This window comes from Salvelinus sp. IW2-2015, linkage group LG36, assembly GCF_002910315.2.
Source record: "Salvelinus sp. IW2-2015 linkage group LG36, ASM291031v2, whole genome shotgun sequence".
Classification (NCBI taxonomy): domain Eukaryota; kingdom Metazoa; phylum Chordata; class Actinopteri; order Salmoniformes; family Salmonidae; genus Salvelinus; species Salvelinus sp. IW2-2015.
Window position 1 is genome coordinate 37,203,366 of NC_036875.1, and position 25,902 is coordinate 37,229,267.

The 25,902-nt window shown below is 41.5% G+C and overlaps 1 protein-coding gene across 1 annotated transcript in view; it reads right to left on the bottom strand.

Moving 5' to 3' along the window:
- Positions 1 to 25,902, bottom strand: part of LOC111959585 (activin receptor type-2A) — a 51,848-nt gene that overhangs the window by 16,315 nt on the left and 9,631 nt on the right. The window contains exons 2-4 of the mRNA XM_023981257.3: positions 15,834 to 16,056; positions 12,892 to 13,004; positions 10,292 to 10,446 (exon numbers count right to left, since the gene is read on the bottom strand). Coding sequence (XP_023837025.1) covers positions 10,292 to 10,446; positions 12,892 to 13,004; positions 15,834 to 16,056 — 491 coding nt within the window. The remainder of the gene's footprint in view (positions 1 to 10,291; positions 10,447 to 12,891; positions 13,005 to 15,833; positions 16,057 to 25,902) is intronic.

Here is a 25,902-nt window from a genome sequence, read left to right on the forward strand (position 1 = left end):
TAGCATCCTTTATCGCAATCAAAACGGGAATTCGGTGTTTTATTTTCTTCTTCCTTTTGTGCATACTAATTCATTTTTTTTTTTAGGCACTCGCACAAGTCCTTGGAGTCCACCAACCGGTGCTGAAGAATACAAATACGGATGAATCTTGTGTATTACTTATTACGCATCTTATCAACCAAACAAAGTGTTGTTCCAAAGCAATTGTTTGATTAAGTATGAATAGTTAGACAAGGAAACACTACGTTCATACTGTTTTTTCTTTTTATGTACAAGTGTGGGATAACAGCTAAGTCAACTGTTTAGGACAGGTTTTTGATAACAGCTAAGTCAACTGTTAAGACAAGGGATAACAGCTAACGTTCAACTGTTTAGAAAAACACGAGCTGAAAATAATTGACTATTTTTGACTGCTATCCTATCGACATATTCATTACAATGCCATTATTGCTTTTGTGCCGAATGTCACTATTTATCAAGGCCACTTGGTGCTTATAATGATGTTTAGGCTGCTGATGTTTTCATCATTTCACCTTGCATCTTGACCATGCGTCTTGGTGGTTGGGGTTATTTAAAAGAAATAATAAGACTTTTTTTTATATAGCTTTTACCGTACTCTAACACATMTGCTTTCTGTCTCATAGTTGCAACAAAAGGTATTCCACAAATCACATGTATTGAACACTTGAGTTTTTGTTTTTAAATATAGCCTTGTAACATAAACGAATGAAAATGATATTGTAATATAATAAAAATAAAAAAGTATTCTAAAATTACCCAAGACCTTCATAAACACAACCAAATGATTATTTTTGCGATAGTATATATGAAATGTATTCATTACACTGTTAGAATGTTGCAGTCAGAATGACAACTAATCAGCTTGAAGGGGGTTCCGTAGAGGCCCAGTGGTTCTAGTGTTAATGAAAATATGGCTTGTTATTGATCAAACTCAGGCATGTCTCATTGACCTGCGTGCAGAAAGCATTTTTATAGCCATAAGGGAAGGGGGAAGAGCAGAGGGAGAAAGCGAGGGAGCAGAGAGAGCGAGAGCATGCATTACTTATCCACCCTCCCCCTCTCCTCTCCGAACGAGCAAATGCTTTCCTGTGCTCAGTGTTTTGTGGTGCGGGCGATGACAAGTGGGCGAGAACCACACACACACACACACACACACTTAATTGCCTTTTTCAATCCGCCTCTCATGATTATCAAGCACTGTACTTGCATAGGACGCCCATACTGAGAAAGGACCACTCATCCTAGCTAGCCCTAACCAGCCTTCCTTCTGTCTCTAACAGACCCTGTTACACCGATTCTGAGCCAGGTTCATGTACAGCATGTCGATCGGTCTTCTAACTATTATAACACTAATGCAGGAGTGGACATTGGTTCTAAAATCAGCACTGATGCTCTTATGTCAGAGAAGTGGGTCTCATTGTGAAGAGRGGTCGAGCGCCCTTTGGTTCAGGAGCCTCAAAAGGGGTCGACGTGACCTCTGAACTTATAGATAATCCACACCAAACCACTTACTTCTATGATTAACAGTGGTAAACAGTGKTAAATAACACTAATATGTGAAAACAATATTTTGGGTGAACAMCTATTTMATTTTGTCRTTATAACAAGGTTGGTAACAACATGTGGAAATGTAATGCAGCTCAAGTCGACTACAAAACCCACAATACAAAGCTCTCTCTCTGTGCTGGCTGACTAGCTGGCTAGCTAGCAAACGTAGCAACRCGCAATAATACCAAAGTCAATATCAGTATGTAAAGTAGCTAGCTAGCTGTAAAAGCACCTAAACAAACGGCACTATTAATATAGGAGCCTCTCATCGAGTTCAACTTGCAGTTCGTCTCGAGTGCAGAGTACGTTGCTATAGCAACACTGGCCCTGTCCCACATTTCCCACAGACACACAGGGCACATTGCGAGATAATACTTGAAGGAGAAACTGAGTTGAATAATTTGGTACACGGTTTAGATTGAGCACATCTAAGCGAAATCTATACTTTGTCATGTCATTATAAACAGATAAATGTGTTCTAGACAAGTTTGACAATACTATCTATTAGCTGATTTGGGGATCTGGAAGCAGTTAATTGTTTTAAAAGAGTTAGTGTGTTTCCCCCCCCATCTCTAGTAACAAGAACCATGCGTCTGTRACCCGTTCCAACACGATTTCCTGACTTCACAGACGGACAAAAAATGTAGATTTTACCCACTGATAGAACATACAGTACCAGTCAAAAGTTTAGACACACCTACTCATTCAAGAGTTTTTCTTTATTTGTACTATTTTATACCTTGTAGAAAAATAGTGAAGACATTCTCTCAACCAACTTCATGAGGTGGAATGCATTTAAATTAACCTTGTTAAAAGTTAATTTGTTTGAGCCAATCGGTTGTGTTGCGACAAGGTAGGGATGGTATACAGAAGATAGCCCTAGTTGGTGAAAGACCAAGTCCCTATTATGGGAAGAACAGCTCAAATAAGCAAAGAGAAACGACAGTCCATCATTACTTTAAGACATGAAGGTCAGTCAATCAGGAACAAAGTTTTCTTCAAGTGCAGTCGCAAAAACCATCAAGTGCTATGATGAAACTGGCTCTCATGAGGACCGCCACAGGAAAGTAAGACCTAGAGTTACCTCTGCTGCAGAGGATAAGTTCATTAGAGTTACCAGCCTCAGAAATTGCAGCCCAAATAAATGCTTCACAGAGTTCAAGTAACAGACATATGTCAACATCAACTGTTCATAGGAGACTGCGTGAATCAGGCCTCCATGGTCAAATTGCTGCAAAGAAACCTCTACTAAAGGACACAAATAATAAGAAGAGACTTGCTTAGGCCAAGAAACACGAGCAATGGACATTAGACCGGTTGAAATCTGCCCTTTGATCTGATGAGTCCAAATTCTAGATTTTTGGTTCCAACCACCGTGTCTTTGTGAGACGCAGAGTAGGTAAACGGGTGATCTCTGCATGTGTGGTTCTCACCGTGAAGTATGGAGCATGCTGCTTTGCTGGTGACACTGTGTGATTTATTTAGAATTCAAGGCACACTTAACCAGCATGGCTATCACAGCATTCTACCACAGCCATCCCATCTGGTTTGTGCTTAGTTTGACTGTCATTTGTTTTTCAACAGGACAATGACCCAACACACCTCCAGGCTGTGTAACGGCTATTTGACCAAGGACAGGGATGGAGTGCTGCATCAGATGACCTGGCATCCACAATCACCTGACCTCAACCCAATTGAGATGGTTTGGGATTAGTTGTACTGCAGAGTGATGGAAAAGCAGCCAACAAGTGCTCAGAATATGTGGGAAAAGCATTCCAGGTGAAGCCGGTTGAAAGAATGCCAAGAGTGTGCAAAGCTGTCATAAAGGCAAAAGGTGGCTACTTTGAAGAATCTCAAATCTAAAATATATTTTGATTTGTTTAAAACTTTTTTGGTTACTACATGATTCCATATGTGCTATTTCATAGTTTTGATGTTATTCTAAAATGTAGAAGATAATAAAAATAAAGAAAGACCCTTGAATGAGTAGGTGTGTCCAAACTTTTGACTGGTACTGCAGGCATTCACCTAATTGACAGGAGTTTCCAGATTTTTTATTTCTGGAAGGTGGATTAGGGCATCACTTTAACTTGAGACTGTTGCTGTTGCAGCTGTGGCACAACCTCAGGAACATCAGAAGGGATGCCTGCCTGCCTATGTAGAAATAGTCAATGAAGATTATAAAAGAACAGCATGGCTCCTCACATCTACTTCCCAGCTCAGACTATGTCCAACATGATACACTGGCTTGATGCCAACCTGACCATCTGCCAAGGGTGTCCGTACAGTCATGCCTACCGATCAAAACTAAAGGCCGTAAAAAGGGACGATAACGTTATGTTGTTATAAACTCAGCAAAAAAAGAGACGTCCTCTCACTGTCAACTGCGTTAATATTCTGAAAACAAGGGGGGTCAAATCAAAAGTAAACAGTCAGTATCTTGTGTGCACCAGCTCATTATAGTTACTTGCAGTGATCTCTCATGGACTGCACCAGATTTGCCTGTTTTTGGCTGTGAGATGTTACCCCACCTCTTCCAAAAGCACCGTGCAGTTCCCAGACATTCGTCGTGCGGGGAATGGCCCTAGCCGCACCCTTCCGATCCAAACAGGTCCCAGACGTATGCTCAATGGATTGAGATCCGGGCTCTTCGCTGGCCAATGGCAGAACAACATGACATTCCTGTCTTGCAGGAAGATCACGCACAGAAGCGGCAGTATGGCTGGTGGCATTTCATGCTTGAGTGTCAAGTTCAGGATGAGCCTGAAGGAAAGGGGAACCACATGAGCGAGGAGAATGTCTTCCCTGTACACACCAGCATTGAATTGCTTGCAATGACAACAAGCTCAGTCCGGATGAGCTGTGACACACGCCCCAGACCATGACGGAACCCTTCCACCTCAAATCAATCCCGCTCCAGAGTACAAACCTGTGGTAACGCCTCAATTGCCTTCGTAGTGATAAACGTGCGATCGACCTCACCCTGGTGAGAGCAAAACTGTGAACTCGTCAGTGAAGGACCACTTTTTTGCCAGTCCTGTCTGTCCAGCGAAGGTGGGTTATATGCCCCATTCTGGGATGGTCTGTGAGGACCTGTCTTACAAAGGCCTACAAGCCCTCAGTCCAGCCTCTCTTCAGCCTATTGCAGACCAGTCTGGACGCACTGATGGAGGGTTGTTGCATTCCTGGTATATACTCGGGCAGTTGGCTGGTACATCCTGTTACTGGCCGCAGGTGTGATGTTTGGATGTACCGATCCTGTGCAGGTGTTGTTACACGTGGTCTGTCCTGTCTCCCTGTAGCGCTGTCTTAAGCGTCTCACAGTACGGACATTGCAATTTATTGCCCTRGCCACATCTGCTGTCCTCATGCCTCCTTGCAGCATGCCTAAGGCACGTTCACGCAGATGAGCAGGGACCCTGGGCATCTTTCTTTTGGTGTTTTTCCAGAGTCAGTAGAAAGGCCTCTTTAGTGTCATAAGTTTTCATAACTGTGACCTTAATTGCCTACCGTCTGTAAGCTGCTAGTGCACCTGTTCCACAGGTGCATGTTCAATAATTGTTTATGGTTCATTGAACAAGCATGGGAAACAGCGCTAAAACCCTTTACAATGAAGATCTGTGAAGTTATTTGGATTTTTACAAATTATCTTTGAAAGACAGGGTCCTGAAAAAAGGACGTTCTTTTCTTGCTGAGTTTAATAGAATTCCTCACCTTACTTTCAGGAATGTCTTACATTTTAAGACCAATATATCCATTCATGCTTCCGTTAGTTAAGGCAAGTGAAGATGTTCTACTAGGCAAATGTTCTTAGAAMTCACTTCTTTGGGTGCGCCATTTCCTAAAATGGCTGCCAAACTGACAAGTATTTGGGGCCTAACTTAGCTTTGGTACAGCCAGGCTTTCAAAAGTATGTGCATTTCGCCACACTCGCATTAACATCTGCTAACCATGTGTATGTGACCAATAACATTTGATTTGATTTGGGACTTGTTTCCATTCAGCCACAAGAGCATTAGGCCTGGCTCGCAGTCGGCACTCCAATTCATCCCAAAGGTGTTCGATGGAGTTGAGGTCATGGTTCTGTGAGGGCCAGTCAAGTTCTTCCACACCGATCCTCGACAAAGCATTTCTCTATAGACCTCACTTTGTGCACGGGGGCATTCTCAAGCTGAAACAGGAAAGGGCCTTCCCCAAACTGTTGCCACAAAGTTGGAAGCACAGAATTGTCTAGAATGTCATTGTATGCTGTAGCGTTAAGATTTTGCTTCACTGGAWCTCAGGGGCGTAGCCTGAACCATGAAAAACAGCCYGATACCTTTATTCCTCCTCCACCAAACTTTACAGTTGGCACTATGCATTGTGGCAGGTAGTGTTCTCCTGGCATCCGCCAAACCCAGATCTGTCCGATTTTTATGCACTGCGCTTTTCAGCACTCGKCGGTTCTGTGAGCTTGTGTGGCTGAGCCGTTGTTGCTCCTAGGTGTTTCCACTTCACAATAACAGCACTTACAGTTGACCGGGGCAGCWCTAGCAGGGCAGAAATTTGACAAACTGACTTGTTGGAAAGGAATCCTATGACGGTGCCACGTTTGAAAGTCACTGAGCTCTTCAGCAAGGCCATTCTACTGACAATGTTTGTCTATGGAGATTACATGGCTGTGTGCTTGATTTTATACACTTGTCAGCAATGGGTGAGGGTTTGGCCGGTAGGGATATCCTTGTCTCAGTATGTAAAAAATGTAATAAAATGTATGCACTCTACTGTAAGTCGCTCTGGATAAGAGCGTCTGCTAAATGACTAAAATGTAAAATGTAAATGGGTGTGGCTGAAATAGCCGAATCCACTAATTTCAAGGGTTGTCCACATAGTTTTGTATACATAGTGTACTTTGCAAGCATTCATCTGACAGTGTGTATGTGTGTATGTGTGTATGTGTGTATGTGTGTGTGTGTGTGTGCGTGTGTCAGATAGGCACAGAAAATGCTCCGTCTCATCCCATCAGAGTAAGGGAGATGCGTTTCCTGAACAAGCGGCACCTTCTCTAAAGCTGACTGCAAACTCAGCCAACCAACAGCACAAGCTCAAGTACAGTAAGCATATTACAACCCATAGCTACTGATCTGTCTCATATAGCAGTACTTCTCTCACAGTATGCCGTGATGGAGGAAAAGTTTATGAACAAAGCGTGCCACATTAAAAACAAAGAGGTGTTGCGTCTACAGTGGCATATCTGTAGCCTCGGTACTAGTCTCTTTACATAATACACTCCCTGTACTCCATCCACTGAGGTGAGTCCATGTCATGTGCCAAAGAGACAGGCCTTTCTGCCATCTTCAAATATGAACATTCTATCATTAACGGGCTCGAGGAGAACAGAGGGTTTGATCCTGATTCGATCACCCTCACAGCTATCCTCCAATCACAACGATTATGCAAATATTGGCACTCTATCTGTTTTTTTCTCCACAGAACATGTTGGTATCTGGTTGCTAAGCAATTATTTTTTGTTTGTCCAGAACAAACAGTCTGTCAAAAGTTGTCAAAAGTTGCTAGCTCACATCTAAATTCTAAAACTAAACATACTGCAATTCCAACCACAAAACATCTTAGTTTTAAGCCTCAAAATACAACAACTTGCCTAGCTAACAGCTAAATGTTTGTTTTTGACTTTGTTATAAATTCTAATTCTAGAATYTCCTTGCCCCCCAGCAGCCAAATCGAACGCTCTGCACCTTATTGTSACTTTTTATTGGTAACGACCTATAAAAAGTCACAATACGTTCGATTTGGCTGCACTTGAAGAGCATAGTCAGAACCACACATTTCTGATTATTCTATGCAAAACAATTGCGGACATTTAGCTCTATCATCATAGTTATACAGCAAGTAACTGCATGCTTTTCATGATCAGTAAATACCAGCGTAACAATATTTAAGAAATAAGGCACAGGGGGCGGGGGTGTGGTATATGGCCAATATACCACAGCTAGGGGCTGTTCTTTGTCACAACGCAAAGAACGACGCAACCCCCAAGGTGCCTTATTGCTATTATGAACTGGTCACCAACATAATTAGAGCATTAAAAATACATGCTTTTTCATACCCGTGGTATACGGTCTGATATAACACGGCTGTCAGCCAATCAGCATTCAGGACTCGAACCACCCAGTTTATAACTCTCATTATACCATGGCATTGTTGAATATTTGTTTCTGATTGTCTTAAAGGCATTTTAGAGCGTGCATTCTTTCCCTATAATGCACAGAATATCAGCACGGTTTAATTCAACGGCTGTAGCTAGTTCACTCTTACATGTTCTATGTTGGAGCTGATTTTTTTGGCATTGTTGAATTCGATTTTCATAATGGCAAACTAGGACTGATGGTTTGGTTAGCTAAACTAGCAAGTCGGTTTGTTTGGTTACCATGGCAACTACTGTATCTATCTAGTAAACTCGCTAGCTACTTACATTTACATTTAAGTCATTTAGCAGACGCTCTTATCCAGAGCGACTTACAAATTGGTGCATTCACCTTATGATATCCAGTGGAACAACCACTTTACAATAGTGCATCTAAACACTTCAGTTTACTCAGTGGATGTTGAACAAATGAACACATTTCTAGCTGCAAATGTGTTCAATTACAACCTATAAAACGTCACAATACGGTGCAGAGCATTCAATTTGGCTGCTGGGGGGCAAGAAGACCCCAAGCTCCGCTAAAAACCATTGACAACTACGTGCCGTTTTCAACGGGGTTGTTAAATAAATGTTAACTATTTGGTTTTAATATCATCACCTCTTGAAGAGCATAGTCAAAACTAAACATTTCTGATCATTCCACTTTTAGCTCTATCATCAGAGTTATACAGCAAGTAACCACATGCTTTCCATGATCAGTAAACATCAATTGATGATGCAATTTCAGAAACGTGACGGTAGCCTATCCATTTGGCATGTAGCTAGCTAGTTAGCTAGCAAACATGTATTATTTGCTTGCTTCGTTAGAGATTAGGCTTTTGGAAAGAGCTTGACATCGGTAAATCCTCATCCTGGTAAAATTGTCAGTCGGACTACTGTCATCACCACTATAGATGACATGCAAATATAGCCATCTAGTTTATCCCGCAAAAGTTMGCTTGTTAACTAGCCATATTGATGTGATCTGTCGTTAGCTAGCTAGCCAATTTGACGTGATCCATCAATCATGTCTGTCAGCAGCAATCGTGATTTAAACACGTAAAAACTGTTGAAAAAGGGATGTTAGGTAACTTCGCTAGGTAGGCCTACACTGAATGGAGAAAAAGGTACATTCGGTCTACTTACCACTATGCTATATGTTTAGCCAACTGTACAATGTTTCTACCGGTACAGTAGCTTACAAAGTAAACATAATTAGCTAACAGTACATTGGCAAATGCACCCTTCTGCTGCTTGACAGGCAGAGCCCACAAAGGATAGAAAATAACCTAAACCACTCCTATTTGTCAGGTATAGTTCACTTTTATTTTATATAACTCAAATATCCAGTTAATGGTGGCCAATATTGAGATATCTTGAGGCTACCCTCACATATCAATTGATGTTATCTGATCACGAAAAGCATGCAGTCACACGCTGTATAACTCTGATAGAGCTAAATGTGCGCAATTGTTTTGCATGGAATAATCAGAAATGTGTAGTTCTGTCTATGCTCTTCGAGAGGGGATGATATTACAACCAAATAGTTTAAATCTATTTAACAATCCCTTAAACGGCACGCAGTTGTCAATGGTTTTAGCGRAGCTGGGAGTCTCCTTGCCCCACAGCAGGCAAATCGAACACTCTGCACCGTATTGTGACGTTTTATTGATTAAGACTTATTGAACTTTGAGATTGACAAAAGGCCAGTCTCTTTGGCAATGACAAGGAGTGGCATGTTAGCTAAAGAGAATGGTACTCAGACTAGCATATCTGTGGACACTAAATATAGTATATATATCTCACTGGTCACCCCCAAAGCCAATTCTTCCTTTGGCCGCCTCTCCTTCCAGTTCTCTGCTGCCAATAACTGGAACGAACTGCAAAAATCTCTGAAGCTGGAGACTCTTACCTCCCTCACTAGCTTTAAGCACCAGCTGTCAGAGCAGCTCACAGATCACTGCACCTGTACATAGCTCATCTGTAAATAGCCCATCCAATCTACCTCATCCCCATACTGTATTTATTTATTTATCTTGCTCCTTTGCATCCCAGTATCTCAACTTGCACATTCATCTTCTGTACATCCTACCATTCCAGTGTTKAATTGCTATATTGTAATTACTTTGCCACCATGGCCTATTTACTGCCTTACCTCTCTTATCCTWCCTCATTCGCACATGCTGTATATAGATTTTTCTACTGTATTATTGATTGTATGTCTGTTCATTGCATGTGTAACTATGTGTTTTTGTATGTGTTGAACTGCTTTGCTTTATCTTAGCCAGGTCGCAGTTGCAAATGAGAACTTGTTCTCAACTAGCCTACCTGGTTAAATAAAGGTGAAATAAAAAATAAAAATACCTTGCTTGCATCATCCAACCAACACAGATCAAATGCTAGCTACAAGTGAAATTAAAATGAGAACAACATTCATTCATATACAGCAGCTAGCCTATTACAGTTATTGCCTAGCTAGCTACAACTGTTATTGTAACTAAAGAGKGTTTTGTCCATTAGTGCTGTGTGTTGTCATACCTGTGTGGGCACCAGGACTAGCGGGTATGCCAGCTTGTGATGGCGGTACATCCAGAACGAGAAGAGGATGATGGCAGTGATGCCTATGATGGGCACCAGTGAGTACATCAGAGTGGTGAAGACAGGAGGCTTCTGGGTAACCGGGTTCGACGTTGCTATGGAGGGAAAGAGAGAAAAGAGAGGGAGAGAGAAAGAGAGAGAGAATTAAATCAATCAATCTAGATTATACCAGAACAAAAGGATTATTATAGGATGTACTCAAAAAAAAGGAGCGCTGAAAGGGTTTTGTAAAAATGACGCCACAATAACTTTGCCAAGAATGTGAAAAATAATGAGTTGTGTTGCAGTCTCTGTGTTCATAATATAGARATGATATGGGCTCAACTTTAGCTGGCTGATGTCATTTTTATCGAATGCATTTCTAGCTATCTAACTAAAGCACGTTTGGTTCGCCGGCTCCCATCCAGGCACAGGCCCATTACAGAGCTTCATGAGAGAGAGAGATAAGACTGGATCGCGCCTCGTCGCCAAAGCAGCAGCCCCACCACATAATCACAATATCCACTCGTGTCACCTCTGAGGTGGATTTCCCTTCCTTCGCCTGCCAGCGTGACATCCAGTGTGTGTGTGTGTGTGTGTGTGTGTGTGTGAGAGAGAGAGACCGCGTGCCATTGCTTCTCTATGTGGGTGACCTCAGCTGAACTGGCATTAGGTAGCAAAAGAGGGGCACTGTTCATGATGCTGCCTGCCACAACCCCCCATGCAGTGAACCTCCTCCTACCCTCTACCCGTCGCTCCCCTCCCCCAGCTCCCTGCCCAGTGCTCTATTTTAGCTGCAAGTGGRATAAGAACCCGGATTAGCCTCTTTGAAATGAAAAACATAGCAGTCCCAAACCCCCATCCTCTCCACCCTGCCTCCTTTGCCTGCATCCTCCAAGCACCCCCTGGCAGGATCACCACACGCCACACAGGCATGGAATCGCTCTGGTCAGCAGGCGACACTCTCTCCCGCTCTTTATCCACTCCTAGGGCCCTATAAAATCTGCGTTACGGAGAACACGGCCGGAATCACGGAATCCAGACATTAAAACGGAATTCAACAATACTTCAAAATGTATTGAATTAAATGTATGGAACTAAATGTACTGAAGACATGAACAAAATGCATCAGTGATTTATTTGTATTTTCCTGTAACGGCACAGTTGTGTGTGTATGTGTACGGTTTCCCAAAAACCTAACTACAAAGTAGCCTATGCCTACCTGGCAGAATGATATGATTATTTTCATCAATCCAGTGGCCATTTGTTTAGCAAACTCTGCAATCACATGAGTGCTACAGATCATTGCTATCCAAACAACGGTCTCTGGCTGGTGCAGTTGAATCAAAGGGTAACTGCACCCAAAAATCTAAATGTATTACATTTTTCCTGAACCTGAAAAGTGGTCTCCGGATGTGGTTTAAGCATTGTTGTTGACTTAGAAAAACAACTAAATTGGACATTCTATTTAAACAGTGTGGCTTTAAGAGCAAAAAAATWGAAAGAAATGGAAAACTGGAAAAACTAAACAGAGAAAAAGGAATTTATTGAACTTCTGCATGGTCGCTCTCCAAAATAGGCCCTATTGCAAGGTAAAAAAAAAAAAAAGCAGCTGTGACTGTGTGTGTCTATGTGACTGTGTATGCTGCCTCTGTCGCTCGATTCCATAGTCAGGCTCCGACCTAGCTTTTTGTTCCAAATATCCAGGGCATTCCACATCTAGTTAGTCGCTGCTGCAAATACATGTCCACGTTCAGTTGCATAAGCGTAGGGAATAAGGCCCTTCCCCCACACCAACCCAATGCTTCAATACATCCTATTTTGTAACCTTTATCTGACTCCAATGCAAGAACACACTGATTTTCCCCATGAATTAACAGGACTATTCTGAAAAGGGCATTTCTGTTCATTGTTAAGCAACAATAGGGCAACTGGAAAAGGAGTTTCCCAACCACAACATCAAGGCATTTTTGAACACTGATTAGATGTTTCTTTTCATTATACTTTACTGAGGAGGTATAAAAATAAAAATAAACGGATTGTTTTTTTCTTTTACAACAATTACGAGAAGAATTTAGCTAGGACCAAGAAATTCCAGAACCRAGGTACATTAAGGAAGCTGATGTCAGTGTGCCCCTGCCCAGCTAGCTAAACCTTCTCTGACTGAGTCACTGCATTCCTCCTCCTGCTAAGAGGATGTTTAGCAGTGAGGCCCGTTAGCTCAACAGGGATAATGAGGACAGACCAGCCCCTTTAATCTGAAAAACACAGCAATCCCTGAGGAACGACACACAAGCAGCCACACAGGACACGGTCCGACACGCAATGGCACACACTTCCTGGACCTGGGCAAGCTACATAAAACCACAGCAGAACGTCAGCATTACGTAATGTGAGAAAACTAACGGATTGGGTTATTTATTTTGTCTCGTGTCGTTAATAGGAGACAAAAAGTCACATTTCGGATTTGAGCATAACAGATTTTTCAGTTCATATGGTGTTACAGACAGACACGCAAACACATGCACACGTGTTCGCACACAGACAAACCCAGAACTTACTCTGAACAGCTTGTGTGTTGTCGGGAGTGTAGACAAACTTCTCGTTACACATGTTTCCTTCACAGCAGCAGAAGAACACGTCAGGGCTTTCTTTCTTCTCCACACATTCAGTACTGAAAAACAAGTGCGAGACGATGCTGTCAGTGTCACAATCATGTTGGAAAGACCACACTTTTGTAATTTATTTGGTTTCTTTGTGTTACAATTGTATACAAACAAAAAAGCTTTTCTTTCAGAATTTGAGAACTATCCTTGAGTTTCAGACCGGAGCGATGCAGGTATAGGATGTWAAAAAAAACTCAAGTTCAAGTGCTTGGCCCTTATGATGCTGTAGTTCATGTTGTTGTAGGTACAGTATGTTACTTCCTGTAAACAAGTTTATTCTTTTGTGTGTTTCACCAAGTTGGGTGGGAAGGAAAAAAATWAAGAATTCTACATTTAACTGACAAACTTACATTCCATGGCAGTTAAACCACATCAAAGCAACACTCCGTTCTCCGAACAGCCCCGAATAGATAAACAAGCTTATTAGCCCAAGCAGAAACCCAACAAGCAGTTTTCACTCCAAGAACAAGAAGARAAAAGAAAAGCAGCCAGACCGTTTGGCTGTTGTTTACATGTTACATGTAGAGCACGCGCCTGCCGGTAAGCTGCCGCACGACACGGTCAGAGTTAGCTGCCACACGGTGCGGTCAGAGCTACCTGTTGCTCTACATTTAGTAATAACATGGAAGCACGCCACACTTGAAAAATACATGGATCCGGTTGCTGYAGGTAGGAGCGGTTGCTGCAGTTGGGAGGTAAAGGGGTTCAACGGCATGTTAAGACAAGAGTACCAGGTAACTAAGCCTTTCTGGGCCTGGGCTCTGGTTCAACGGCATGTTACGGAAAGAGCCGCCAGGTAACTCAGCCTTTCTGTGACTGGGCTCTCGCACGCTATAAAATTAAATGTTTCTGGTAATGCTMGGCAAGCTGACATGTTGGATGGATAGCTGAGAAGATATCACAATACGGTGGAATGGATTTGTGTATATTGTTGTGAATTGTTAGATACTACAGCACTGTTGGAGCTAGCAACACAAGCATTTCTCTACACCTGCAATAACATTTGCTAAATGTGTGTATGTGACAAATAAAATGTGATTTGATTTGGATGGAGAGCAAAGCTTAAAAGAAACAGCATGTTAACTGAAGAAAGGCTCAAAACACTTAAACATCAGCTGATATATGGACATAAGACCCTTAGTGGGGAAAAATAAAAGATATCTCGGTCTGTTCTGGCTCAGCGGGCAATATGCAAACATCTAGGCCTAGCTTGTTTCAAAAAAACATTGCAGGTCTTAAATCACTTGAGACGAAGCTCAATTGCTTATCACAGTAGTGTAGCTGTTAGAACAAGTTGAGACGGCTGATGCTGACATTTTAAAACAGTTGGCAAGGAACCAGAGCGGTGTTCGAATAACCATAATAACATACTACTGTATACTACATACTTAATGAGTATATACTACATACTATTAGTTAATTTTAGTATACTGTAAACAAACGGTATCCTTTCAGTTGAGAGTACTAGCGGCGTCGCCTGTCTACCGGAAGTGGATGCTGTTGTTATGCAACCTCTTGCTAGCTTGTTAGCATAACAAATTACTAGCTAGACATTTTACGTCTTCAGTGTGTTCGTAAATTCAATCTGGAGTGCACTCTGGGAGTTCGTAAATTCAGAGCGGTGTCAGATTGTCCATTCGTAATTTAAGAGCGTATTGCTTTCGGAACGCACGTCAATGGACGCTCTGGCCGTGGAGTATGGTTGATCAGAGCATGTTGACCTCACAACGGCAGTCAAGCACCCAAGCTAACGTTGGCAAGCTTGCTAGCTACTTCCAGACACAAATGAGAGAACACCCCACTCTGACCATTTTACTTGCCCTAGCAGAGCTGGTTAGGCTGTTTTCATGTTATCCAGAACGTTGGTGACTGTAACTGCGCTGCTGGCAACAATTTAATTATGCTTTTTTGCCGACGTTTACTGACATTGGCCATATTCAACAGGTGTTGAGCGTTCGTAAATTCATCAGTTATTCTGCACTCTGGCACACTCAGACGAGAGTACTCAGAAATCGGAGTAGATAGCCAGAGCGAATTAACAATGACCATTGAGAACGCTCAATGACTATACCACTTAGCTAAGCTAAGAATGACATATAGTTAATATACTGGCAAGTTCGAYGTATTAGTAGGCAACTAACATTAGGTAGCTAGCTAACATACCGGTTCATACTGCTGTAATGATATGCTGCGGTKTGTAAGGATAGCGTAGCTAACAAATTGTCAGCCAACATAACTTATTTGAAAAGTCATTACTTTATTATATCGCTCAACATTTTCTTAACATTTGTCATAATTAGAYGAAGCAATGAAATTGTATCCGCGCTCGTCAGACTTCGGGCTGCATATTCTCAGCCATTTTTTTTTTTTTACATCTGAAAACGTTGTGAAGCCACGGCCATTTTCTGAAGAATTGTATTATGAGCCCTAAAAGCAAGGAAATAGTGTCCACTGCATGTATACTTTGTATTTTGGCGAATTTAGTACGACATCCGGGAACTTTTGACATACTAACTCTATCCATACTATGACTCAATTTACATCACAAATAGTACAGTTAGTATGAGTATTGGAACACAGCTCAGGTTCATGATGATTTTTCTTACTCCCCATTCGACACCTTTAACATCATATTCATGGAACGACCAAGTCCTCATATAGAATGGAGATCCTATACAGGCCTATAAGAATAGTTTTCACTGATATACTGATAACATTTGTGACCCATTGCAACACACCAATGACATACTTAATCATTCCACCGTGTCATTGGTGTGTTGCAATGGGTCACAAATGTTATAAAACCCACCACAGAGCCCTGATGCAATAGGCCCTACCTGTCATAGCAGTTGTGATCATCCAGCCAACAGCCCTGCTTTACGATCTCTACGATTCCCGACACGTTCCTCCARGTGGCGAAACAGTGTCTCCGCTTGTCCTTCTCCCCGGCACACGTCTCGATGCCACTGCGGTTCCCTCGGTTCTCCTGGATGGCAACAGGGTTGGGGTTGTAGTTATAGTGGACACACTCCTGCGTTTCCGTCCGACCCAGGATTGCCCCTGAGAAATAGAGATATCGAGAMACTAGATCAGATTTTTAAGGTGAATATTGAACAGAAGTCTTGTTTTACGGTAAATGGGTTGATGTAATAAATCATTTGGGAGAATCGATTTAATGACGTTCAAAACAAGATCGAAGGAAGCACATAAAAAAATATGCCTACTGCGTCCTGCACATCAACAGAGTACATGTTGGGCCAGCCCTGTCTACAGTGTGGCATCATACAGTATGTTCTATTTGTTTCATGTTCTTTTAATCTACTACTTATCTATTGCTYTCATGAAGCAATGCACGCATGATGTCCCTCTGCCCAGTGCAGGAGCATTCCAGGACAGATAACACAGTCATCGCCCCCCTACAGTGTGAAGCATTACCACATCCCTGTAATTAACCAGTGGTGACGAGTGTGTCCCTCTAGAGACCGACAGTCTTCAAATGCTGTGTGGGAAATCTCTGGCTCTGGCAGGCCTTAATATGACTTGTTAGTGATTATGTTTGATAGGTCCAGGAGGGTAATGGGGCAGAACAATCATTTAGCCCACTGGCCGAGGCCTGACAGTATGCTCGGAGCTGTACAACCCACGCTACACGAGTCAATCAAACAATTGCCAATAATGTACTGTCACGCATATGGTCGACCATAGAATAGGTAGGCTGTTGAACAGGTAGGCTGTGGAACAGGTAGGCTGTAGAACAGGTAGGCTGTTGAACAGGTAGGCTGTTGAACAGGTAAGCTGTGGAACAGGTAGGCTGTAGAACAGGTAGGCTGTGGAACAGGTAGGCTGTGGAACAGGTAGGCTGTGGAACAGGTAGGCTGTGGAACGGTAGGCTGTGAGAACAAGTAGGCTGTAGAACAGGTAGGCTGTGAACAGGTAGGCTGTAGAACAGATAGGCTGGCTGGACAGCTATGGCTGTAGAACAGTAGGCTGTTGAACAGTAGTGCTGTGGAACAGGTAGGCTGTAGAACAGGTAGTGTGTGAGTTTTAACAAATTTACGAGATTTAATAACTTAATGGAAATCAGTAAAATCGATATAACTAATTGATAAGTCTACGGTAGACGTACCAATTCGTTTTTGTGATTTTACTGATATCAATTTGTTTATTAATTATTATGTGATTAAAACTCGTAAAATCTGATAGTCTACCATTACTTGTTACTTTTGTAAACTTTCATTATCCCTCCTCATGAGGGAGAGAAACTTAAACATGTCTTAAAGTAAAGAATTACAGGGCAATATTTCTTAAAATTACAGAAGGTAAACAGTGTTTTGTATCTGTTTATAAATCAAAGCCTTTACCTATGCCTAACTTTTCAGATGGAAAATGGTTGAAAAATGAATCTATGCCTTAATTATCCCAAAAATATACACTCTTAGCTTTCATTTGACACCCAATTTGATATGCTCCTACGAATTTCCCTTGTGTGTGCTCATGGGTCCTTTAAAGGGGAATGAGCTAGATCCTCTCAGACACCAAAAAGGCCAAACAAAAATTATGCATTTAATCCTTGACACTTAAATCTTATCTAAATAACTGGGGGAAAGGATATTGAATTTAAAGTACAAAACAGCCTGAGGGTACCATATTGTTTATGAAACAACATGAGCTGGTTTTGTGGTTATCCCTGACAAAACCTCAAGAAGTAGGCCTAACACTGACCGACAAAAACAAGGCTTATTCAGCTAAAGGATGTGGTGGGTGTGGTTTGACAACTTATTCTTGTTAAGACAAAGAACAGAGGCTCTGACACACCAATGAGCATGTAAAGACCTCTCTCTCTCTCTCTCTCTCTCTCTCTCTCGCTCGCTCCTCTCCTCTCTCTCTGAGTACCAAATAGAGGAGAACTAACAGTTTAGGCATAGAAAGCTTTCTATAAATAGACTTGTCGTCTTGATTTAGCTCAGAAGGTATAAAATGCTACTGTTTAGCCTACATATCTAATCTAAGTCTATTCTTAACACATGTTGTCCTTGGGGTTAAAAATACAACATATCCTAAATTTAAAATAATTCCTCATTTAAAAGGTACAGAGATATTTTGAGAGAGACAGAAGGAGAGAGAGAATAAAAGAGAGAGAGAGGAGGTATTGAAAAGACAGGGAGAGAAAGTGAGCGGGAGAGAAATATGTGACTAATTTCAGGAAACTAGGCATATGTTGTGCCTCACTACTTCACAGGAGAGCCATTTGAACGTAACCTTTAAAAAAAATAATCTGAATGTGTTTTTTGACAGAAATGCCTTCTGGAACATGTGAACTTTCATGTGCTTTAATAACAAATAAAATTGTTAAAATTACAAGCCTAGTGGGTTTAGCCACAGAAAAAGRAGGCAACCTTCCCGCTAGCCATGATTGGCTGAGATAATGAGTGGGCTGGACATGCCTAGAGATGAGTTCGGATTGGTCYGCCATGTAGCTCGSTTCTGTCTATAATATGAGCTGGTCAATATGTGTAGGTAATCCTTTCTAACGCTGCTTTTTTAAAACGTTATCACGTAGTAGAAGTGCATAAGTGTTAATCTCCACTTTCTGGAGGACTGAGTTTTGAAATCAGTGGAATTAGAGTATGATAGCTAAGGAGATTCTGGTGTTTGATTGCAAATATGCACACAGAGTCAAAACGAGAACACACAGAATGCTGTTGTATAAAACAMCTCTCTCCAGATTACATCTTCAAACTAAGGCCAACCATGGCATCCGTGACAGAGAGAGAGAGAAGCGACCATCCATGTACACGGGTAAGAGAGTCTAGCTAGCTAAATTTTCAGATATTACACGTTTCTAATTTTGTCAGAAAGTCATTTTCATTTCAAGTTAAAGTGTACTGTTAGCTAGCTAGCTAACGTTAGCTGGCTGGCTAGGTAGCTAACATTACGTATATGATATGTGTAGTAATATTATTCCTATCTCAGTCATTTGCATTGCTAGTTATAGCCTAATGTTAGCTACTGTAACATTGAACCTGGTTGGTTAGCTACCTGCAGATTCATGGAGGGTAGTAACGTTATGAGTTGGGATTATTGTTCATTATTTAGCTAGCTAGCTACATGTCTAAACAAAAGACTCCACTATGCAAGTAACTATTTCAATAGAATTGTCCTGATGTCACTGCAACAACTGTCGATAGACGTAGCGGGTAAATTCGCTCTGGCTATCTACTCCAATTTCAGAGCACTCTAGTCTGAGTGTGCCAGAGCACAGAATAACTGACACAGTTATGAACGCTCAACACACATTGAATATGGCCGGTGTCAGTAAACGTTGGCAAAAAAGCTTAACTAAATTGTTGCCAGCAGCACAGTTGCAGTCACCAATGCTCTGGATAACATAAAAACAGCCTAACCAGCTCTGCTAGGGCGAGTAAAATGGTCAGAGTGAGCTGTTCTCTCATTTGTGTCTGGAAGTAGCTAGCTAGCTAGCTAGCCAATGTTTGCAGTTAGCTTGGGTGCTTGACTGCTGCTGTTAGGTCAGAACGCTCGGATCAACCCTGCTTTTCGGCCAGAGTGTCCAGTGTGTGCTCTGAACGCTCCGTGAGCGAAACGCTCCGAATTTACGAACGGACAATCTGACAACGCTCTGAGTTTATGAACACCCAGAGCACACTCTGGCACTCCAGATTACATTTACAAACACACCCATAGTAGTCATGAAATCTTTGGTTGTTTAGTACATAGCCTCACATGTGAATCCTTAAAGAGATGGGTGGGGCTAAATCTTAAAAGGGTGTGAACGATGCTGAATGGGTGTAGACAAAGGRGAGCTCTCCAGTAGGTACCAAAAYATTCAAGGGCCATTTTCTCAAAAGTGAGATTACAAGTTTATCAACTTTCAAAGCAGAATTACTTTCCCATTGTTCCTCAACTGTAGTGTATGATATACCATGTTCTAGCTCTGAGTCTCTACATTTATTCAATGTAAAAAACACAATCTAATTTTGCTACATAAGACCGAATCGAGCCGGTCGGTCACATATATCTACCATATCACAGGAAGCAGGGAGTAAGGACCTACAGTGGTGACGTTTGGCACAGGGAGTCAGTGGAGTGGTATCAAATACATCAAACACATGGTTTCCAGGTGTTTGATGCCATTCCATTTGCTCTGTTGCGGCCATTATTATGAGCTTTTCTATCCTCAGCAGCCTCCTGTGGTCAGGACCTACAGTGATGTTTGGCCCAGGGAGTCAGGACCTACAGTGAYGTTTGGCCCAGGGAGTCAGGACCTACAGTGATGTTTGTGCTGACAAACAATTTTGAGCGACAACACAGTGCCAGCTAAACATCAGGGCTCGACATTAACACTTGTCCTGTTGTCCAGGACAAGTAAAAAAAAAATAATTGTCGGACAAGAATATACTGTAGATTTAAGTTGTCCAAACAGAGAAGTAAAAAAAAAAATTATCACACACAAATCACAACATCAAACAATTACTCCAGTCAGCATTGGATCAGAGGTCAACATTGGAATAATATTAAAATCTCATGTTTTTCTTTTAACCTTTAAAAGAAGGTTAACAAGTCAGTTAAGAACAAATTCTTATTTACAATGACGGCCTAGGAACTGCCTTGTTCAGGGGCAGAACAACAGATTTTTACCTTGTCAACTCAGGGATTTGATCTAACAACCTTTCAGTTACTGGCCCAACGCTCTAACCACTAGGCTATYTGCCGCYTYGTCCAAACCGATGCTGACATGAAGGAGGCGCCAGAACATGTAGCCAAACTTTGAGACTTTTAATTATTTAAATATAGGCTAATGAAGGATAATTAACATAAAAGCTTGATTCTGTCGACATACTCGAGGCACGTTTCGTTCAGATCAAGACCGGAGAGTAAAGGACTGTGCCTGATGCAYACTGCACATCAACCACTTTGAATCTGAGCGGAGGCGGTCAGTATTTTTTGTTTTTACTATTTACGCATAAATGTTATTGTTTAAAACCATCTTACCTTTAAAGTAGCGGGAATTATTTTTTAAACATAATATGCAATTTTTTCATGTTCTATTGGTTTTCAAATAAACTTTATTTTATTGTACAGCAGCCAAAGGCAATGGGACATCTTAAGACAGTTATTCCCTAAAATGTCTTCATATGAATAAATAGGCCTAAACCTATGATGACAATAACAACCTCATAGAGATCAGTGCTGCTATGGGAAAGAAGATAGCATCTGACTGTATGCATTCAAAAATAGCCAACAAGAGGAAGTGTAGAAAAAATACCCAATTATCATACTTGAGTAAAAGTAAAGATAACTTAACAGAAAATTACTMAAATAAAAGTGAAAGTCACCTGGGAAAATACTACTTGAGTAAAAGTCTAAAAGTATTTGCTTTTAAATATACTTAAGGATCAAAAGTAAAGGTATAAATTATTTCAAATTTCATAAGTAAACCAAAGAACCWAATTTTCTTGTTTTTTATTTATTTACAGATAGCCTGGGGCACGCTTCGACACTCAGACATAATTTACAAACGAAGCATGTGCTTAGWGAGTCGGACAGATCAGAGGCAGTAGTGATGTTCTCTTGATAAGTGTGTGAATCAGACCATTTTCCTGGCCTTCTAATCATTCAAAATGTAACAAGTACTTTTGGGTCTCATGGAAAATGTATGGAGTAAAAACGACATAATTTTCTTTAGGAATGTAGTGAACTAAAAGTAGTCAAAAATATAAATAGTAGAGTACTGATTATTTATTTATTTTAACTTTATTTAACAGATACACCCCCACCCCCCCAAAAAACTACTTAAGTACTACTTAAAGTATTTTTTACTTATGTATTTTATACCACTAACAAGAGGCCACTTTGCTTACACTGAACACATCAGATCCATTTCTTCATTACTCATGGCCCTAGTCCAAGAACAGCCCTGATTTCCTCATTCATATTCATCCAAGTGTAAACAACGTTAAAACAAGAACAACATAATGGCTCATTAAAAAACAAATGGTGCTCTGCAGTCTGTGGCGGCATAGATGAAGAAAATTATTTTGGGAGGGAATTAATTAGCTAATTGCCCCTCAGTGGGGATAAATCCTGGGGATTATTTCCGAAGACACAAATTGCCCTCATCAGGATTACAGGGAATCTTTCGGAATTACTGTCACATCCACACATGGTGGAGGAGGAAGACACAGCCCAAGATGCACATCATCTGTCTGAGTCCCTATGCCATTACAGATCTGGACCAGCAAATTGAAACAGACAAATTGACCCAGGTGCTTAACACAAATCACAAAGGGCCCCGTTCAAAAATCACAGTTAGTTTATTGACTAATGTGGGATAGTTGGATTGGGCAAGAMCTGCAACAATGCTGTACGGACTGGGAGCCAATGTAACGGATGTGAAATGGCTAGCTAGTTAGCGGGTACGCGCTAATAGCGTTTCAATCAGTTACGTCACTTGCTCTGAAACCTAGAAGTAGTGTTTCCCCTTGCTCTGCAAGGGCCGCGGCTTTTGTGGAGCGATGGGTAACGACGCTTCGTGGGTGTCAGTTGTTGATGTGTGCAGGTTCGCGATGGGACGGTCTAAMGTTATACTGTTACACCAACACAGAAAAAACATCATCTCTATTAGACTTGACTAGTCTCACTCGACTCTAGCCTAAACCTTCTTCTGAAATACATTGCCTGGAGACTGATTGGCAATCACGTCGGTGGCAGCAGGTAACACTGGGCGGTATACCGTATTTTATGATATACCGATATTGATGCAGGGACCGGTTTGGGTTTTTACTTGACCTTCTATACCGTTATTTGAATGTTTGGTTTGTTAAATGTGATACGCCATGTGTAATGTCAATTTTCATAGTTTGTTTCGCTAATTGAGTCATCTCGCTCTGCGCCACTTTCCACGCCCCCTGTCACTCAAGGCGCGCATTTGATGTTCAACCAGAAACTTGCGTTTAGTCTGCAGGGTCAATGCAGCACATACAACAATGCTGTTTTCCACTTTGCGTCTTAATATAAATCCACTAGCGTTATATAGTGACACTATTAGTTTCTGTTTCTTACATCAGCAAACAGCTAGTTTGTATTTTCTTAGCAAGTTGCCCTAAATCTTGTGAGACGCTAATAGCCGATAATGCTAATAGCTARCTAGTTAATAAATGTACTGAGTAAGAGCAAACGTAGCTAGCTAATACAACCTGATAATACCAGTGATGGTGTAGACCTAAATCAGAATGTTGTTTGTGCAACAGTATCTTCTAAATCCAAGAGGAATATGCAAAGTAAGAATATGTTAGCTACATGAAGTATCTAAGAGAAAACATGTATGTAGCCAAAGCTTATAGGGTCCCCTAGGAAACACGTACCAACACTTTTGTTCCGATCCTGTCACAATAACTCCTCCCTGRCATTTTAATTCCTTGTCATCTCAAACAACTGTATTTGCAAGTCAAATCGCAATTGCAACATTTGGTTAAAAATAAATCCTAGATTATTTGCCCATATCGTGCAGCCCTACGTGGCAGTGGGGAAATTATCTCAATTGAGCAGTGGTGTAAAGTACTTAAGTAAAAATACTTTCAAGTACTACTTAAGTCGTTTTTTTGTGTCTGTACTTTACTATTTTTGACAACTTTTACTTCACTATATTCCTAAAGAAAATACTGTACTTTTTACTCCATACATTTTCCCTGACACCTAAAAGTACTCATTACATTTTGAATGCGTAGCAGGACAGGAAAATGGTCCAATTCAAGACATCCCTGATCATCTACTGCCTCTGATCTGGAGGACTAACTAAACACAAATTCCTTGTTTGTAAATTGTGTGTGTTGTGTTGAGTGTTGGAGTGTGCCCCTGGCTATCTGCAAATTTAAAAAAATAAAATGGTGCCATCTGGTTTGCTTAATATAAGGACTTTGAAAATATTTATACTTTTGATACTTAAGTACATTTGAAAAATTACATTTACTTTTGATATTTAAGAATATTTAAAACCAAATACTTTCAGACTTTTACTCAAGTAGTATTTTACTGGGTGACTCACTTTTTCTAGTAATTTTCTATGAACGTATCTTCACTTTAACTGAAGTATGACAATTGGGTACTTTTTCTACCACTGCAATTGAGTGCAGGAAATGCAGAAATGAKAAAAGTGCTGAAATTAGTTTTGGTTGAAGTTGAATTGAACAGTATAAAACTATCAGAATGGATAGTTTGGAGAATGGAGAAAGACTCATTGAAATCACTTAGAATGTATGTGTTGCCACCCTAGGACCACTCACTACTCATAAAGCAAATGTAGAACTTGTGTTATTCAAAACTAAAAATACCGTCAAAATATCGGCCAATTAAAAAATAAAAAATAATACTGTGATATAATATTTTGGCCATATCGCCCAGCCCTAGCAGCAGGGTTACTTGGTTACTCTATTGGTCCAAACATAATCAAAACAATATTTCGAAACCCTTACTAAAAACAGCAATGCACAGCAATACAATTGACCCTACGCTAAGCCTCGCACCTTTTGGTTACTGTTGCAACTTCTGACATTTTCCCGAAAAGCCCATTCAACCAGTGKCGAAATCCCCTCACAATGATCTCAAACTGTTTCTAATACACAATGAAATTTAACACAGGCTACCTCTTGCTAATCAGTATCCCCCTTTCCCTAATCACGAAATTCTTCGGTATGTTGTGGTGGACCTGTCATTACAATTGCTTCATCTGAACCTGGTACAGTTGCTATCCATTGGAGTGCTGTGATTGGTTGCCCAACATTATGGGGCCCTACAGTAGGCATATTCTTTAGATGTGGTGGTGCCACAGACACGCAAGAACCCCAGCTCATCAAGCCTGTCTGTAGCAGACTCCTCTGATTATCTTGTCTAGTCCAGCGCGGGCCTGGGCAGYCTGGATTTAGCGGGATATGAGGAGRGGGTGTGTTTTGAAAAGATGCCAAATGGGGAGAAAAGACACTTTCTTTTGTGCTCCATCTCCACAGGGTGYAACAGGCATGGATGCGAAACAAGTGCAGTTATAAATTTAGCTCGTACTTAAGAGTTTCACACATGTAAACTCAGCAAAAAAAGAAACGTTCTCACACGGTCAACTGCAAACTTAACATGTTTGTATGAACATAAGATTCAACAACTGAGACATAAACTGAACAAGTTCCACAGACATGTGACTAACAAATTGAATAATGTGTCCCTGAACAAAGGGGGTGATCAAAAGTAACAGTCAGTATCTGGTGTGGCCACCAGCTGCATTAAGTACTGCAGTGCATCTCCTCCACACGGACTGCACCAGATTTGTCAGTTCATACTGTGAGATGTTACCCAACTCTTCCACCAAGGCACCTGCAAGTTCCCGGACATTTCTGGGGGGTATGGACCTAGCCCTCACCCTCCGATCCAACAGGTCCCAGACGTGCTCAATGGGATTGAGATCCGGGCTCTTCGCTGGCCATGGCAGAACACTGGCATTCCTGTCTTGAAGGAAATMACAAACAGAACGAGCAGTATGGCTGGTGGCATTGTCATGCTGGAGGGTCACCCCTGGTGAGACAAAACTGCAACTCGCCAGTGAAGAGCACTTCATGCCAGTCCTGTCTGGTCCTGGGACGGTGCGTTTGTGCCCATAGGCAACGCTGTTGCGAGTGATGTCTGGTGAGGACCTGCCTTACAACCGCAGGTGTGATGTTTGGATGTACCGATCCTGTGCAGGTGTTGTTACACGTGGTCTGCCACTGCGAGCACGATCAGCTGTCCGTCCTGTCTCCCGGTAACGCTGTCTTAGGCGTCTAACAGTACGGACATTGCAATTTATTGCCCTGGCCACATCTGCAGTCCTCATGCCTCCTTGCAGCGTGCCTAAGGCACATTCAC